Raw genomic sequence first — 19137 nt, 5'->3', positions numbered from 1 at the left:
CCTTTTTAATTGGATTTGCAACAGTTGATCCTTGCGCTCCTACTAAGTATCCTGTTATTGTTTTAAATAATTTTTATTGATGATGATGACTTGATGAGTGATCCAATTTAAAATTTGAGTATTCCAAACAGCAGCCGGGTCGGGTATTTACTATTTAGTTCGAGGATGGTTAGAGGGAATTCCCCAGTCCAGTGACGTCATAAACACGTGATGTCATATCGTAATGGCATTTATAAGGAAATGTTATTTAGTAGTAGAGTTGTTTTTTAAGTGATTTTATTATTATTAACATACATTGTTAAAAACTAATAGCAATTCTAACAAGAACAAATTAATCAAGAAATTAAACGACTGATAAGATAAAATAATCGAATGATTGAACTGTTGCCAGTGTTAAAAACCTCTAATTTAGAGTTAACTTTGCCAACACAACAGGGCCTTGTTACTCTAATTACTTAGAGTAAAAGAGAAAGATGCCCGTAATTTCCAAACTTCGGTGTTCGCGGTAGGCCCTTCAGCTTTCAATTTACTGAAAAAATATACTACATAATAATCCATCACATAAAATGTTTAATAGAAAAAAATATTGACTTAAACATTTTTTTTTTTTTATTTACTTGGAGTTTGACAGTATATTGTATTATTTCGAAGTATATGTGTTGTTTGAAAACGAGTGGGGGAATTATAGGTTTTGATATGGCAACTTAAAGTTGTATACGTCAACGTCAGTCTGAGTGTGTTTTAATGGTTCTTTGACAACAAAATAAAGTTTCTAAATGTGAAAGTTCTTATCTAAATCCGATATTTATTGGAATTTTGTTATAAACAATACAATCTGTAGTAATGTGTTATTTATGTTGAACGAACCTACTTCAATAAGGGTTATAAACATTACTCGCCAAGGTTCCTTTGTTTGAAAAGGCCTGATATAGAAAATGAATACTTTGAGTGCTAAATTGAAGGACTTTTTCCTTAATCTGAAAACTGACGCCGTGCCGCGGCCGCCGAGGAATCGGCCAGTAGAACAGGATACCCCTCCAGAGGAAAACGATGAAAACTACGACCCTAATAATGAAGAACCTGAAGTTATTGTCATTGAGGAACCGGACGATGATTTGAAGAAGGAGAAAAATAAGAAATCGAAATCCAAGAAAGACTTTTTCAAAGAGGAAACTAAAGGAGGAAAACCTTATAAACAGGAGAAAAGGAAAAGTGATTGCATAGTAAACACACAAGGTTGGTCACTATACAGTAAGGTTTGAAGTAAACAGTAAAACAAAGGAACGTGAAATGTTGATGCTTTCATACCAGTGGCGTAGCTAGGCATGGACACAGAATAAATAATAGTACTAGGTACAGAAGACTCACTCTCTAACAAAACGCGTCTGTCACGATCAGCACAGATATGGCGGCTAGGTGACGACAGCGCCACGCGCGGCTTACGGCAAACCCCAAAATTGGGGTCGAACGTATGTATTTTTAGCTACCTGTAGCAAAGCGACGAAATCGCAGAGTGAGCCACGCCTGGCATGGATGAAGTGGGCCGTTGCCAATGGTCTCACGGGCCTTGGGCGAGGAACCTTCGGGCACAGTAAAAGAAAAGGGCCTTGCAAGTAGTGACTTTGCCTATGGCTAGATTAGTTAACGCTAAGCCACTACATCTTTTTTGTAGGACGAGATGAGAAACCATCTATTTGTGTCAAACCAAACCATCTGCCCCGGGAATCTGTGATATTCCTTTGATTTATTTTTAATTTATATTTCAGCAACTGGTAATGTGATTAACATAGTGAACTCCAAAGATGTCCGTTGGGGAGATGACTATTATATGGGCTCGGCAAAACCGCCCTCTAAGAATATGGACCCCGAAGAGGAGGAGGTTGAGAAGTGTAATCTTATCACTTTACTCATGGAGGCTAGGCAAAAAGTAAGTTAATTCTAAAATCAGTAATTGCGAAATTAACACTTTTGGTGCTGGGCGCCTCGTTTCCAGTACAAATGAACACACATACAATTTCTTGGCAGTGAATGTGTTCTGAATAAGCCAGCATTGAAATCCACCATACCTTAAAGTTTAGCTACCACAGTATGATATGAAATTCATCAATAATTCAATATGCTCAGCAGTGGGTGAATGGGTGATAAAAGGTTGATATGAGGATGATGTAAAAAATGTATGTTAGCAGCGGTTTTTAGTATTTGTTATGCAATCCAGGGGTAATTTGGCTTCCTTTATCCTGAAGGTCTCTATGAAAATGTGCTTACTTGTTAAATTAGCCGTTTGAAGAATTACAATATTAATCATTCAAATTAATCATTGAAATTAAAAATAATCTATTAAATGTAATATTTGAATCATACATTGTGTCCTCACTATCAATTAAAATTGTATGGCCTCATATTCAACTTATATAGGTACCTATTATTCCTGGGACTTCTGGCTTATCACAAAGTAAAATAATATGTAATTTTATCTTTCTTTGTGCTATTATAGCTTGAAAACATGTGATTCTTCTCTGTTATACCATCATGAGTTGTATCTACTCATATTAACCGCTTTATTTATTTTCTAATTTCATTTAATCATACATTTACTAAGTCATATTTATTTTATTGTGAATTATGCTCCTTATTAACTTTTTTTTGACATATTGCAATATAAACTGTTTTTACTTTGCACCGGTGTGGCGTTAAAAATAGAAATCAGAATTTTGCTTGTTAATAGTATTGCTTAGAAAAAAAAATCCTATATGCATGACGTTTGTACCTAAAATTTAGTATTTAAGAGATTTTTGCAATGCCCTGACAGGGTATCATGTACCACCTACTTTACAAATATCACCTAAGTATTGTAATGTACCTGATTATGCAAATAAATGAAATAGAAATATTTATTTTCAGCCCATACAACATGAGTACTTGGACCAGATATCGGGGAACTTGGGCAAGAACTGGTATGGTCTGTTCATATCGCTGGGCTTTCTGAAGGGGAAGATTGAGACCATGGAGATCAATACACGGGATTATGGGGTCACAGAGGTAAGACTTGTTAAGACTGCGTCGTGCAAAATCAGCGAAAAAGGCAGTCACCGTTTAGTCGCTAGCGTCCACATCGCTTGATAAAAAAAATTATAATAAATATCATTATTATCCCAAAGAGTGTGTTTACAACGAATCACCCTTGAAAATTTGAAATCTTTTACAATATAATAAATACACTCATGCAAAGTTGTACCTAAAACGTGATGAACGAGTGTCAGCGTTTAGTAAAATTTGTATAAAAAAATCGATGCTCATGCTACAAAATCGAGTGATTTCGAAAGCCAGATAACTAGACTACAACGAATCAGGCTTTTCCTATTTTTCCTCTTAAAGGCTACAGAGAAATTCAATCGTAAACGTAAACTTTCGTAAAATTTCCATACATCCGCCATATCTGTCAAATTCTCCTTCTCCTCAGATGCCCGCTGTGGGCCGTTGGAAGCGGACGCGTACATGCTTTTTCCAAATTGACTTTTCAATTTGGCATATATATTGACAGAAATTCATGTCCGTATACGAATGATGATACCAGTGAAAAACTGTGTTCAAAATAAATAGGGTAAATGAATAATGTCACACGGAGATCCAGAGTCATTAAAATTTTGATTTGTTTTTATTCATAAGTCATAATACTTTAAAAATATAACAAATTATTTAAAATATATACGAACACAACCAAATCAGCGTAATTAGTTTCTTCCTAATTCACTAAAAATTAAAAAAGTTTGAAGATTTGTTTTATCTTATTGGAATAAATTTTCATTGTGCTGGCATTCATATTACGTCATTTTAAAAACATATATGACATAATGTCAATATACTAGATAGACAATTTATCAACAAATTTCTTCACATTTTAACGTAAACAATATAAATTATTAAAATTTTATTTATGAAGACGAAGCAATGTTGTTCACATAATATCAGCAATAAAATTTTTAGTTTCAACCAGTTTTGTTGCTATTCTGAGAGCTATCACGTGCTTTGAAAGTTAATTCAATGATATATCATCAAGAAATTGAAACCAAGACTCGACCTGCAGTCTCAGCGTGTTTTTGTGGCTATATTATCAGTTGAAAGAACGATATTTCCATCGCAGTGGTATGGTTTACGAGTACCTATATTGGTTTCATGTGACGATGTTTATATAAATGTATCTATCAAATAACAACGTGCTTTTATTTCATTGATATTCGGTGCAAAACGATAACTCAGTAGGTAACGAAAAATAATTACTTATCAAAAATGCCTTAAAGTTTTTTCAGTGAACGTTTATTTATAGGTATTTATGAGGTCTTATGTCTTATCAGCGTGGCTTTGGCCTTTGGACATTTTTGTAATGCTTTGTAATAAGGTAGGTGAGGTATCTATATCCCTCATTTAATAACCTTTTTTTGAATGAATTACAATTTAATTATTTAAATAAATAAGTGGTCTACAAACATACATATCCGCTCGGTCCGCTAAAATAATTTAAGTGCCCTACATAATAGGTATATTTAAGATTAACAATCAGTAAACATCATTAATTACGCTCAAATGCTTGTTTCAGTACAAATTGGCTGAAATACTTCGGACATAAAACCTAAAGGTATAAAAGTACAATTTGCTAAGTAAACTGTCAATCTACATTAATTATAATAGATAGACTCTTAGAAGTCAGCTTACTGAAGATTATGAACAACATATAAGTACTTTCTAAATAAAATACAATTTGTTTTTCCATGACTCATGTAGGCCGTATTTTACTATAGACCATTTTAAATTGAAGATGAAATTAATTCATGATAAAAGCTAATAAGGCCCGGTAATATTTTCTGTTATTCTTGAACTTCTGTTCAAGTCAGTGTTCAACTGTCAGTGCAAGTAACAAGGCCCGGTTCCGAACCAACATGGTATGGTTTTTAGGGTTCCGTACCCAAAGGTTTACCCTTTTACTAAGGGACCCTATTACTAAGACTTCGCTGTCCGTCCGTCCGTCCGTCCGTCAGTCTGTCACCAGGCTGTATCTCACGAACCGTAATAGCTAGACAGTTGAAATTTTCACAGATGATATATTTCTGTTGCCGCTATAACAACAAATACTAAAAACAGAATAAAATAAAGATTTAAATGGGGCTCCCATACAACAAACGTGATTTTAGACCAAAGTTATGCAACGTCGGGAGTGGTCAGTACTTGGATGGGTGACCGTTTTTTTTTTGCTTTTTTTTGCATTATGGTACGGAACCCTTCGTGCGCGAGTCCGACTCGCACTTGCCCGGTTTTTTTTATAAAACGTGTATTTTTCAAAAGCGCTGGAATATTTATATAACTATTTTGGTATGTGAAGAAACATGAACAAATGAGAAATCTATATTGAATTGATTTGTTAATAATATCCTGATTATTAATAGAACTATTTCAGTTAAAATAAAGGTGGGCCTTATATGCTTCACCTGACCTTATTCGTCCACATTTAGATCCTATAGCTATATTTGGTCACTTTGGCCGTCACTATCTATTTGATGCCGATTGTACTAACAATTAAAAGTACAGCTCATATGAAAACCTGTACTGAAACTTAAGCATTTGAGCGTAATTAAAGATGTTCACTGATTATTAACATTACGTGTTAAAGAACCGTGTCCCGATGGTGCGTCCATTAATGAATCGCATACTAACGGATAGAGGTTTACGAGTACATTCACGGAAAAATGATTATAAGCAACCCAATAATAGTGGCTTAGTTGCCGTTTATAAATCGTTTGTGTCGAGCAAAATCAGCGGAAAAGGCAGTCACCGTTTAGTCGCTAGCGTTCACATCTCTTGATAAAAAAAATTATAATAAATGTCATTATTGTCCCAAAGAGTGTGTTTACAACGAATCACCCTTGAAAATCTGAAATCTTTTACAATATAATAAATACACTTATGCAAAGTTGTACCTAAAATGAGATGAACGAGTGTCAGCGTTTAGTAAAATTTATATAAAAAAATCGATGCTCAAGCTATAAAACCGAGTGATTTCGAAAGCCAGATAACTGGACTACAACGAATCAGGCTTTTCCTATTTTTCTTCTTAAAGGCAACAGAGAAATTTAAGGTTAAAGTTAGGTGAGGAATATAAGGCCCGACGGGTAACAAGTTCCAGCATTCAAGAATAGTAGTTAAAATAACAATTAAATAGCTGTAAGCAGTACTGTAAAATACTGATAAGTGTTTGAGGCCTCCTCACTGAGGAGATTTTGTAATGTCATGACCGAACTGGACCAAACGTTGGCATGTTATGATAAGTCTTGTCATTCATGATAGTGTCGGGCCCGTATAAAGTAGTATGAACGACAGCCTTACTGGATCGTATTTTATATTTTTCTTAATTCTAATATGTCAATGCGGTTACCAACTTTTTCTGTCACGTGTGATTATATGCTCTTTGTCTGTCACACGTGTCTTAGAATAAATTTGCACGTTCTTTGTTCGGTTTTATATTTTGTTTGGAAATAACTTATTTAACATTATGCTACGCTAACATCGGTGCACGTAGAGAGATCATATTCGACACATACATGGATTTTTCATAAATTGTGAATCCGTATAACTCCAGCTAATAAGGAACAGATTGCTATTATATAGTATAGGCTTTCCATAATATTGACAACCGTATGACATCATATGAAGTAATAATACGCAAGATTTTGAATTGTTGATTCCAATAGCAAGTTGTTCAAGACATGAAAATTTTAGCAATATTATTTATTTTTTACTTTTATGAATCATTCATTAATTTATTTCATCAAAAAATGGTTGTCTGTAAAGTCAGTATACGGACGATAATTTTGCGTGATAACGTCATAAGAAAACGTGGCCGTAACGTTACCATGGAAATCTGTCCACAACGTTATCATGGAGATTTGGCCACAACGTGACCGGTGTTCATCGATTTATAAGACGTTATCACGCCAAAAATATTTACAACAACAAATCCACTGCTTCATTGTTCACCCTAATGCCACTAAACATCCCAACTCTGTAGGTTTATAACATTAAAAATGTTTATCAGATCGTTTTCGTGGGAGACTGTACATTTTCAAAAGTTACAACGATAACAAAAGGCAGTGGTATTAAAAGATGCAGGAGTTTGCGGAGCATCGTAAGGTAGGTAAGGTATTAACACAATTATCGTTACGAAACACAAACTAAGCTTTTGCGATGTAGTACAATTTAAATCAATTCTAAAAGTGAAGTTTGTATAGGTATGTATATTCTTCTGAGAATAAATTGTCTTATACCTGGAATCGATTGTTTAAGTAAGTTAGGTAACAAACACTCTATATTACAATCTTGTACCTATTACAAATGCAAAGTATAGATCGTGTCATTCACGAAAACGCGTGCCTTGACTTGTATTGCCATGTTATTAAAGGTTAGATTTACCAAAGCAGCGCGTCATCGTGGATCACATGAAACTATAAAACAAAATGCCAACAATCAAATGAATCTAGGCCTTAATTTACTATACAGGATGGAAAGATAAGTCGGGCCCTGGAGGGAAATTACCTTAATTATACCTTATTTTTAAAAAGAAACAAAACTGCATTCAAAGATTTTCTAAAAACTCGCTTGCCTCGCCCGGGACTCGAACCGACTAAAAATTCCAAAAAATAAAAACTCGCAAGTTTATTCTACTAGTCGATACAGTTAATGTTAATGATAACATTTCTCCAAGAAACATTAGGTCTTACACTCGTCTGTTGTACAAAATATCCATAAAATCTAATATTTAGTACTTAAGATTACGTTTGACAAGCCAGATTGAATAAAAAAAGAAAAATACTTTTAATGCAGTTTGTTTCTTTTTAAAAATTTAGGAATGTCTCTTTTAAGTAAAATGAGCCAGCTTAAGGATTTAAGGCTCCCTCCAGGGCCCGACTTATCTTTCCATCCTGTATACCATTTTAAATTTAAGGCGTAATTAATTCCAGATAAAGGATAATAAGGCCTAAAGGGAAATTTTGTAGGCCTTATTACCCACGAACAATGTATGTGAACTGAATAGGATAAAAAGGAACTAGATTATAACATATTGTTCTCATGTTTAGCACAGTGTAATAAATAAATATTTTTTTATGACAAAAACGATCGTTATATGATAAGTACCTACAAGCTGAAATGTATGTACATTTTACCTGTGTGAAAATTGTATAATTGAGATAAATAAACTAAATTATACTTACTATATTCTCTGTTATTCTTGAACTTGTACTTGGGCTAAACAGGCCCTCTGTCTGTGCGGGTGACAAGGCCCGGCCCCGAGCCTTATTGAACGTGAGACGAAATAGTAAATTTAATTATTTTTATATAGGTAATTATGAGTTCTTTGATTTCCCGATAAGTATCACTTACTGACTTACAAAAGTATAAATGTAGTACATATGTAGTACCTGAATTTGATTAGAGGTTTTTAAAGCCTTATTATCAATTAAGTTATAAGTGAAATATAATAAGCGTCTTTAGTTGTAAAAAAATATTACAAGCCCTATAACTAATGAGGGGATCATTTTAGATATAGTCCACTTTTTTCGAGTAGGTAAATTCGGACTATGTTTACAAACCGCATACCATCGCCCATGACCACACTGTTAACTGACAGTTCGTAAACCTTATTACAAAAGGCATAAGGTCCACCGATGGACAGTTAAGAGCATCGCCGTTTGTACCTATCTTAATACAAATAAAAGTCAACAACGAAAATAATTAATTACCTAATACGTCACATACCTATGACATGACATGAACAAACAAGGAAAGCTATATATAAAAAGTGATTTTTCTCTGTCTTCTCACAAAGGAAAGCTTTGACAGTTTAAATTCCTGAAAGAAGGTCCGTAGTTAACACTAAACTCGAAACAGCGCCTTTAAAAAAACATTAGGGGTCACTGACCTGTCCCAGTAAATTGAGGTAGTGTGTGTGAGCTGCGTTTGTGTGTGAAATGGGGTAATTTGACAGAATCTGAAAATTTACCCTCCTCGACGCCCTCTTAACCTTTATGAACTTTTCTTGATTTTGAACCATATTTGGCTATGTATAAATTCCTGTTTTGCATGTTCTATACTTATCTTGTGATTTTGCAATGATGTAGGTAGGTTTCGCTGGCAACAAGCCAGCATTGAAATCCACCATACCTTACAGTTTACCTACCAGACCAGAGTATAATATAAAAATGATCAATAATTCAATTGATAATATGTACTTATATGCAATGCAAGATGTTTCTGCTCAATTCTGAATGGTTATTTAGAGAGTTTTATTTTATTTATTTTAGGTTTGGTATCGTGATGACACTAATGACGCACTAAACTGACTCTAGTGCAACTTGGTGTTGGGAAACTTGGAATATCAACCTTATTTTGTGCAAATTAAAGTTGTTTATAGTAAAGCAAGACATGATCATGAGATAGCTATTGACTTGTGTTATGCATTCACGTGAGCTAAATACACTTATGTAACCATTGCATAAGTGCATAATGTCTGTGCAATCATACGCGTAATGACCCCTATGAGACTTTAATATATTCCATTTAGCATATTCCTAATACTAAAAACTAGATTACGTAAGTATATAAAATTTTTATGCTGCTGACTGTAATGGCTCCTCTACACGATGGGCTAACGCCGGCCACTCCAAGGGACGCATTTATGCGTTAGAGGGAGCAAGTGATATTGCTATCTCATTCTACCTCATGGCTGCGTCCCTTGGAGTGGCCGGCGTTGGCCCATCGTGTAGAGGAGCCATTAACCGGGTACACGCGTCCGCGTCATTCTGCGTGTCGTCCTCCACGATGACGCACATAATTGTCAAATGTAACCTTTAATAACATGACAATACGAGTCAAGGCACGCGTCTTCGTGAATGACACGATCTATAGTTAGCAAGTAGGTTTGCAGACAATATTGTAAGACATACAGGTAAAACGCCGCGTGAACTCGAATCCATATTGCTCAAACTGCTTCAAACTGCTCGGTCGATTTTTATCAAACATAGCTAAGAACTACCGCAAGGAAACTCGCTTCTATGTAAAAAAAACCGCATTAAAAGTGGTCCATCCGTTTGAGAGCTACAATGCCACACACAGACAGACATTGGCGTCAAATATATAAGACCCCTATTTTTGCCTCGGGGTTAAATGCATGCGAGTACTTATCAATCCTATCGCAAATAGTTCGCGAACAGCGTGGTACCACTTTTCAATATCCTTTTCTTTTCAGGCGCGCTACAAGTTGCTGCTGGATTGGACGAACAACGATGATGACGGCACGCTCGGAGGCTTGACCAAGAAGCTCTGGGACCACGGAGATCGAGCGCTCGTGAAGCAACTCGCAATAATGTACAACAAAAATAAGAACAAGTAACTATAGTAGTGCTTTTAAGGATTGGCACGCTAGTGTAGTGGTTGAACAACATGTATTTGGGCGTTTGAATATTGTTGTAAAGGAAATATGTAAGCCAAATTAGCCCCGGCTTGCCTATGGATATGTTTGACGCGCCGCCACTCTCATACACTGAGAGCATGTCACTCACTGCGTAGGTATGCGCTGCGTCTAGTTTTGGCGTAGGATCGCCTTTACACAGCACAGGACTTTATTACGCTATGCTTTAAAGTACAAAAGTCAAAAATAAAGTTCTATCAATGGAATTGCATGAACGCATATTTGCAAAGATTTTACGTACACTTTCCTAAAATAACCAACGGATTATCTGTTCTGTTTGCGCGTATTCGAGTATACCTAAAGGTACATATCGCAAGTGACAACCTTTCAAAAAGTACATGGCGTTATGTGTATTGTAGTTAGCCTTAATATAGTCTGTATTTTTAGGTATATAAATAAAAGTAAACAAAATCTACCTTCAAATGGCTCCTTAAGCCAGTTGCGGGTAGTTGAAAACATTACATGATCAAATAATAATGTAGGTTAAAGTCAGGTCGTTCTGTGACTGATCCAGGTGGTTTTGTATTTGGTTGGTTATACCTAACCAATAAATGTTATAACTACCCGAAAATTTACAAATTGTTGGTTTACTTTTATTTAAATACCTAAAGGTACAGGCTATAGATGTTTTAATTGAATAAAACGCTTTAAAAATGTCATTTAATCATATTGGCAATGCCGCTTAGTTTTTTGACAGTTTTACATATCATGTATTTTTTTACATATATTTTTTATTTACTTAGGTAAACGCTTTCTGTGATTTTTGCTACATGAATGTTTGATTTTGAATAAATTCTAGTATTTTATGTATTGTACCTTAACATGATTTAATCATGATTCTGATGATGATGATTCCCTGATGAGGGATAACAGGATACCATCATCAATCATGATTCTGAGATTACGTTATAAATACTTGTGAAAAAATTGTCCGATCAATATACAGGGCGTCCCACGGCTATGCCACATGGAGGGAAAGTACCCTAAATATTGTAGATGGAACATTTTACTGAAAGAAGACATTATTTTAATTTAAAAAACAATTTAAACTGCATTCATAGATTTTTAAATAATTACATGGTTGAACCGGGAATCGAACCCGCCGCACGAGAAAAAAAATCACCCTGTAGCTTTATCATACCGATCGAAAGGCTTGATTATAAGGATTATTTTTCGCTAAATAACATAGTGTCGGAAATAAAAGGAAGCCCATGAATTTTAACATTTTTAATTCAAAATTAATCAATTTAATTGATCAGATGCTCAAAATGTAGTCTCATTCTGTTGAATACAAAGCCGCACTCTTTTGATTATTCCGCTAAATTTCACATCAAATGTTAAAATTCATGGTCTTCCTTTTGTTTCTGACACTATGTTCTTTAGCAAAAAATAATCCTTATGATCAAGCCTTTCGATCGGTATGATAAAGCTACAGATGATTTTTTTTCTCGTGTGGCGGGTTCGATTCCCGGTTCAACCATGTAATTATTTAAAAATCTATGTATGCAGTTTAAATTGTTTTTTAAATTAAAATAATGTCTTCTTTCAGTAAAATGTTCCATCTACAATATTTAGGGTACTTTCCCTCCATGTGGCATAGCCGTGGGACGCCCTGTATAAGGTGCTATTAATCGTAGCAACTTATTTTAAAATTTTATTTAGTGACAATGTTATTAAATGTCTTATTTAATAAAAAATAAAAACATAGTTTAATACTGTTAGGTACAAAAATGTCCTACATTTGGGTTGTTCATATGGGACCATGGATTAAAAAAGTTATACCTATAGTCCGTGTTTTTTAGCATTAGAAAGAACTTCGCAGAAGTAAGCGTGTGGTTCCAAATCCAGCTCTTTTAGCGGTAATAATTTGAAGTAAATTATATTTATTGACCATGTTATATTAGATAATTCAATAATTATGAACAATTAAAGAGCCTGATAAAAACTGCACGCTTGCTTCTGTGGAGCTCTTTCTAATGCTAAAAAAAACGAACTATAGATTGTACACAAAACATCACATACTTAATACAATTAAATTATACTTTATTATTATCCTGTTTCATTTTATCCGTGCATCATATGTTGGTTTATTTGCTTTACAAGTAATCACGCGCTCAGCGCGACACACTTGTACAGTCAAGGAATTTAAATTCCGACCCATTTCGTACTTTGTCACAGTGACAATCAATATGAAAGCCGCTAGAGACCTCATACGGTTGTCACTGTGACAAAGTACGAAATGGGTCGGAATTTAAATTCCTTGACTGTACCTACTGATTTCAAATTGGTACGATATTTTTTGTTTCTGAATATGCCCAAATAAATGTGCACCTTTTTCAGGGTTTCGTAGTTAATATACCTACTTAAGTAAATGTTTATAATTAGTTGTGTGTGTTACAGCTGTTTTTAGTGTTCCGTACAAAACTTTGTTTACGGAACACTTATGGGATCACTTCGGTCTTGCAAATCATTTATCCACCACTACCATTTTTTTGTAAATTACTTACGATAATGGCTGTATAATTAAGTTCCCAAATATAGGTACTTCTTAATTTCGATGAAAATGCTACTTAACAATCTGAGCAAAGGACGTTGTTTTCATTTGTTTTTATTTTTATAATAAACATTAACTATCTCATTACGTAAATGTGGCACGTAACAGCTGGTAACAGCGATAACTTGAGTAAAATGTCGATTATTATACATACTGACATAATCAGTCGTCGGCGACTGGCGCTAGCAACATGCCGCTCAATAAGAGAGGTCTCAAGATCGTGAGCGTCGATGTGAAGGATGTCAGGTTCCCGACTTCTCTGGGAGGACATGGATCCGATGCTTTGGTGAGTCACTTTTGTTTACTAACTTCAATATAATCATAAAATAGGTATGTAGGTTTAATGATATAAGCAGAGAGTAAAGTAGATAGTTGTTTATTTTAATAAATAAAACAAAGTCGTGATATAAGCAGATTCATTACTTTTTGCAAATAGTGCAGCTGTTAATTAGCTGTGCATGTATTAGGTACTGTTATCTAAAAATAAATAAAACTACCCTACTTAGGTACCTATCAAGTAGGTATCATTACTCATTTTACTTTTATTTCTAGGTACCTATTATTTGTTTTACATGTGTTAGCCCTCGCATATAATGGCAGTTCATAACTCGTTTCGTTGTAGAATACGAGTAAATGCAACTAACGCCAATCGTTTGGGATTGTTTGCTTTCATCATTTGTGTAAGTAACAAAATAAATAAATAGGTACTTGAGTTTCGCGCGCAACTAAATTCATACTTGTTACGAATTAGGCGTCATTTTCTGAGTTTTATTTTGATAGTAGGCCAGATATTGTATAACTATTTTTATTTCAGTCGGTTACCAAGTCAAACAACTTGTTTAGCGGCTGAGCAAATTATGTTCGTATTGTTGACCTCACTGCCCTGACTGCCTTGTGATAAGTGAGATATGTTCATATTATGCCATTTAATATATTTGGAATATTTTATGTACCTAGTTATCAAGTTACATATTTATCTTTTGTTATGCAATGCATGGGTTTCCAGAATATCTTTTAGTATTAACAATATTCTCATATCTATTTAACTTGTGCACTTAAAATATATTCCTTACATGTTTTTAAAATGACAGCATTAAATTAGCATTTCCCACTGGTAATTTTTATTGCTGCCTCGCCTTTCTCTTTAAATATTTATGCCTAACTCGTTTTAGTAGGTACCTACTTGGTATTGTGACTGCTATAGTTATTAGCCGCTCCATAGTAAGTAAGGCAGAAAGAGGCAAGGCTATAGAAGTTTTATTGTTATCCAAGTGGCCGATTTCTATGGAGGGATAACTATAGCAGTCACCCTGGCTCTTTCAATATACTTTCAATTTAATATTTTTCTGACGGATTCGAATTATATAGTTAATAATACCTATGGCCAGACGTGCAGATCGATTTGAGCTATTCGTCAGAATGCTGCTGAACTTAAAACACCGAAACTGCAATTTCCTAAAAATCAAAGCTTCGCAAAGAAAAGTCATTTTCCATTTCTCTTTCAGCACACAGATCCAAACTACTCCTGCGCCTACGTGACGACGACCACCGAAAACGGCAGTCAAGGGTTCGGACTCACGTTCACATGCGGCCGCGGCACGGAGATCATAGTTCTCACTATCCGCTCTATGAAACGGTTCCTACTGGGGAAGAACGCGACTGACATCTTCGCGGACTTTGCGGGATTCTGGCGATCGCTCACCAATGATTCGCAAATGAGATGGGTACGTGAAACTGTGACAAGCGTATTGCGACCCAAATATTAGATATGTAGACGTGGGCGCTTACAACTTCAGAGTTTATAGCATAGGTATTCTCGTACCTATATGCCACCACTAACGTTGCACTAGCGACACGCAAATATGATGGGTATGTAATGCTTAAAAGTTATTAGATGCTTTATTTAATTGACAGCATAAGGTATATCAAATCCCAACAGTACTTATATACCAATAAAATGCTACTGCACATCCATTGCCGTCTTTGGTTCACGTTTTTGGTCACATGACCTTTGTAGTGTATTGTGTATCCATAGAAAAAAAAGCTGGTTGATCTTCTCCTCAGCTTTTACATATTTTTAACGGTTTACTAACGAATGGGCCAAAATCGTTTCCCAAAGTATCACATCCCAAACTATGTTTCCCAAATTATCATTTCCCAAAAAAATGTTTGGCAAAACAACTTATCGCAAATTTTCAGTTAGCAATAGTCTTTTTTGGCAAGTTATTGTTTAGCAAATAATTACTTGGACAAGTTTCATTTTACCAAATATTATTTAGTCAAATGTATCATTAAGCATAACTTACATGTCCCAAAATATTGCATGGCATACAATTTACATACCAATAAAATGGAGGCTGCAGAATTTTATTTGTCTAGTATTTAACTGATCATTACATATACATAGTAAAATGTAACGTCAAAAAAAAACATTCTTACTGCCAAAAATATGTAGTAAATGATCACTAAAATTAAAACTCCATTTTAATGTAAAATGACAACCAAATTTGTTACATCTTGCTATACTATTAAAGCAAATAACACCACAGTAATCATTGTAACCCAAAAATAGTAAATAACCACCAATATTCAAACCACATTTTAGTTTAAAATGTTATGCAATTTTTTTACATCTCGTTATTCTATTAAATTAATTAATCCACTTCGATGACCTTTTTTTAGTGCATAGAATTTCGTTTCTGTAAGGACCGCAGTTCTAACCTAACCTAACCCACTTTTCTAATAGCATTTCGATTCTGTGAGGGTGACAGTTCTAACCTAACCTAACCCACTTTTCTGATAGCGGTTCCGTTTTGTGAGGATCGCAGTTCAAACCTAACCCAACCCACCCAAATTACGTAGACTTTAACGTACCTATTATAACATAACAAAAAGTACTTTAAATAGAGATGCCTATTTGTCAAATTTCGAAGTGACAATTTTGACCAAACATCTTTTTGGAATATAATATTAGACAATAAAAAACGTTTGCTAAATAAGTTTTTGTCCTAATAACATTTGACAAAGTAAAATCATGCCAAATGATAATTTGACCAAATAAATTATATGCGAAGTGTAACTTTGCTAAAGGTTCCTTTGGGAAATGAAACTATTGCGATAAGTTTGTTGGGAAGTGAAATTTGGCGAAATGTATTTGGCCGAAACGAAAGTACACCATTTTTAACATTTATTTTACAGATTGGCCCTGAGAAAGGCGTTGCTCATTTAGCAGCGGCAGCCATTTTAAATTCCCTGTGGGATCTATGGGCCAGATTGGAGAAGAAACCTTTATGGAGGCTTCTGACGGACATGGAACCCGAGGTAAGTGACAGCCGATTAGTTTTCTTTAGGAAGGTTATTCGACAACAAGAATCTCATTAGCATCAGTGGTTCTGCAAGAAATCTAAAATACGTAAAACTTTATCAAAAGAATTATGTTGTAGGATCTCGTATCGACCATAGACTTCCGTTACATTACTGACGTGATAACTAAGGAAGAAGCCATACAACTGCTGAAATCCAAGAAAGTGGGACAGAAAGAGAGAATCAAGCAGCTAGAAGAAAATGGATATCCTGCCTACACTACACAAGCAGGTAAGGGAAATCAAATATGATAATGATGAAGTTGGCCCAATTTTAAATAAAATGTGAGCTTACCTAGAGCTTGTAAAATTCACTACTTCCGTACAGCGAGTATTTTATTTGAGGAAGTCCTCGCGTGCAATATGAACAGCCATCCAGCCATAAGTGATACTTTAGTCGGACATTTATTAACTAAACGGTTATTCAATCGCAGGTTGGTTGGGCTACAGCGACGCGACTCTCGAGCAGTTGTGCGGCAAGTACCTCAAGCAAGGGTTCACCCACTTCAAGGTGAAGGTGGGACTGAACTTCGAAGACGATTGGCGTCGATGCAGCGCCGTAAGGAAGCACATCGGAAAGGATAAGATCCTGGTAAGTACAAACACCAGCGACAATCTCGCGCTCGGCTAATTGGTATTAACTGAGCATTAGTACCTAAAATTTTTCGGCGACGGGAGGCGCGGTAATACGTAATCGCGCGTGAGATTTTGGGTTTAAATTCTTTGGCGAGTTTGGCGTAAAATAAATAGTTTCTCGGAAAATCGAATAGAATTTAATTTTTAGGTACCTACTGCATGGTTTAGACTATATTCCATGATCTAAGTGGATTGTAGATTTTAGGATTCAGTCATTTGCGGCCAAAGAGGCATACCAATGCAAAAGTTTTTTTAAAGAGTTTCTACACTTTCTACTACTACTACGCAAGAAATTAGGTAGGTATAGCAGATTTCTTTTCGTTTATGTCAATTTGAGCTTTTGATCCGTACTAAGAGTTTATATCGTAGCAAGTATTGGAATACCTAATAATTGTTTACAGATGGTAGACGCGAACCAGGCGTGGAGCGTGAACGAGGCCATAGAGTGGATGAAGAAGCTGGCTCCGCTCAAACCGATGTGGATCGAGGAGCCCACGTCGCCCGACGATGTACTCGGACACGCGGCCATCTCTGAGGCGTTGAAGTAAGTAAGTTATAATATAATAAATTGCGCTTACGACCTACGGTTATGTCCCAGAAAGCACGGCCATTTTTGACAATTAAATTACAAGAATAGACGACGTGATCATTGCGTTGCTTTGCTTTGAAACAGCAGGTTTACCTCAAAAGATTTCCGTTAAGTCTTTAAAATTAGGCCAAGCATAAAATTAGTAAGTTATTGGCGCAGTCGGTAGGATTTAAATTTTGCATTCTCAAACACACATTCATGCTTACTTTCGCTCCGACTATCTACATAGAGAGACTTCTTCTTAGTGACTCCTAAGGAATCAGACTGCTGTCTTTGTAGGGGTCTAAAACATCTCTCAATAAAAATTGTGTTTGTCGAACAGGCCGTACGGCATCGGCGTGGCAACAGGCGAGATGTGCGCCAACCGCGTCATGTTTAAGCAGTTCCTGCAGAGCGGCGGCATGCAATTCTGCCAGATCGACTCGGCCCGCATCGGTGGAGTCAACGAGATCCTTTCCGTCTATTTAATGGCGGAGAAACTGGGCGGTAAGAGAACACTTTTTGTAGACCTGTAGAGTAACCAACTTATTTTACCAAAATGCTGATTCTGCCCGGGGGAGCCAACGCGATTTCCTCATATTGATGTTGTTTATCATTTAGAATTTAGATGACTACAAATCTAGAAGTCTTTATGTCCATTTCCTCTGCATGTTCCTTTTCATAGCCCCTCGTATACCACTCACTCGATATCCGGTATCATAATTATCTCAAAATTCAGTTCTAATCTTTTTCTTTACTTTGGCCTAGAATATCGACTTCTACAGTTTGTGAGATTACAATAGCTTGATTTAATTTCCTTGCAGTAAAAGTATGCCCTCACGCTGGAGGCGTGGGCCTCTGCGAGATGGTGCAGCACCTGCAGTACTGGGACTTCGCGAGTCTGTCGGGCACCATGGAGGGCCGGCTCATTGAATACGTCGACAAGCAGCACGAGCACTTCCTCGACCCGTGCATTGTGGAAAACGCTAAATATCTCGCGCCTAAGGTAGGTACTTTGGTAGTCGCCATCAGATATATCGGAGCGGCCGAGGTGCCCAAAAATATATTAACACGCACTCTAAAGCCTTGACAATAGAGGCGTGTTCAGAAATTTGTGAACACCTTGGCCGCTCCGATATTTTAGAACGTCTATCTGACAAAAGCGTTCAAAAACTTAATAATGCTTTCCGTTTCAGTTGCCTGGTTACAGCACTCAGTTTAAAAACGGAACATTAGAAAAGTTCGCTTACCCCAACGGAAGCGAATGGAAGAAAATGATCAAGGAAGGAGTGTTCCCGCCTGCGGATGAAGCTGAATTGGTGAACCCTTAGAAAAAAACCCTATTTACATAAATATAGGGCTAAACATAGGGAAAACAATATACTGTCGATTTTACTAATCTAAGTTACATAAACTAGATTCTTGTGTTGGTTAATTTGTGTGCTGTTACTGGGACTGTTATACCGAATTAAAAAAGTTTATTTGTTTAAATGATCTTTTATTC

General features: G+C 35.8%; 2 protein-coding genes across 2 annotated transcripts; both read left to right on the top strand.

Moving 5' to 3' along the window:
• The first annotated feature begins 756 nt into the window (after positions 1-756).
• Positions 757-10458, top strand: LOC134680211 (uncharacterized). The gene is made up of 4 exons (XM_063539298.1): positions 757-1236; positions 1767-1927; positions 2902-3039; positions 10292-10458. The coding sequence occupies exons 1-4, from the start codon at positions 936-938 to the stop codon at positions 10433-10435; spliced, it is 744 nt and encodes a 247-aa protein (XP_063395368.1). The 5' UTR covers positions 757-935; the 3' UTR covers positions 10436-10458.
• Positions 10459-13205: 2747 nt separating this feature from the next.
• LOC134680210 (mitochondrial enolase superfamily member 1-like) lies at positions 13206-19124 on the top strand. Its single transcript, XM_063539297.1, has 9 exons — positions 13206-13353; positions 14573-14791; positions 16266-16388; positions 16511-16661; positions 16864-17021; positions 17467-17609; positions 17977-18140; positions 18458-18639; positions 18830-19124. Exons 1-9 carry the CDS (start codon positions 13258-13260, stop codon positions 18962-18964), a joined length of 1371 nt encoding a protein of 456 aa, XP_063395367.1. The 5' UTR covers positions 13206-13257; the 3' UTR covers positions 18965-19124.
• Positions 19125-19137: the final 13 nt, after the last annotated feature.

The sequence above is a fragment of the Cydia fagiglandana genome, chromosome 3 (genome assembly GCF_963556715.1).
Source record: "Cydia fagiglandana chromosome 3, ilCydFagi1.1, whole genome shotgun sequence".
NCBI lineage: Eukaryota > Metazoa > Arthropoda > Insecta > Lepidoptera > Tortricidae > Cydia > Cydia fagiglandana.
This window is presented reverse-complemented; position numbering and strand designations above follow the sequence as displayed.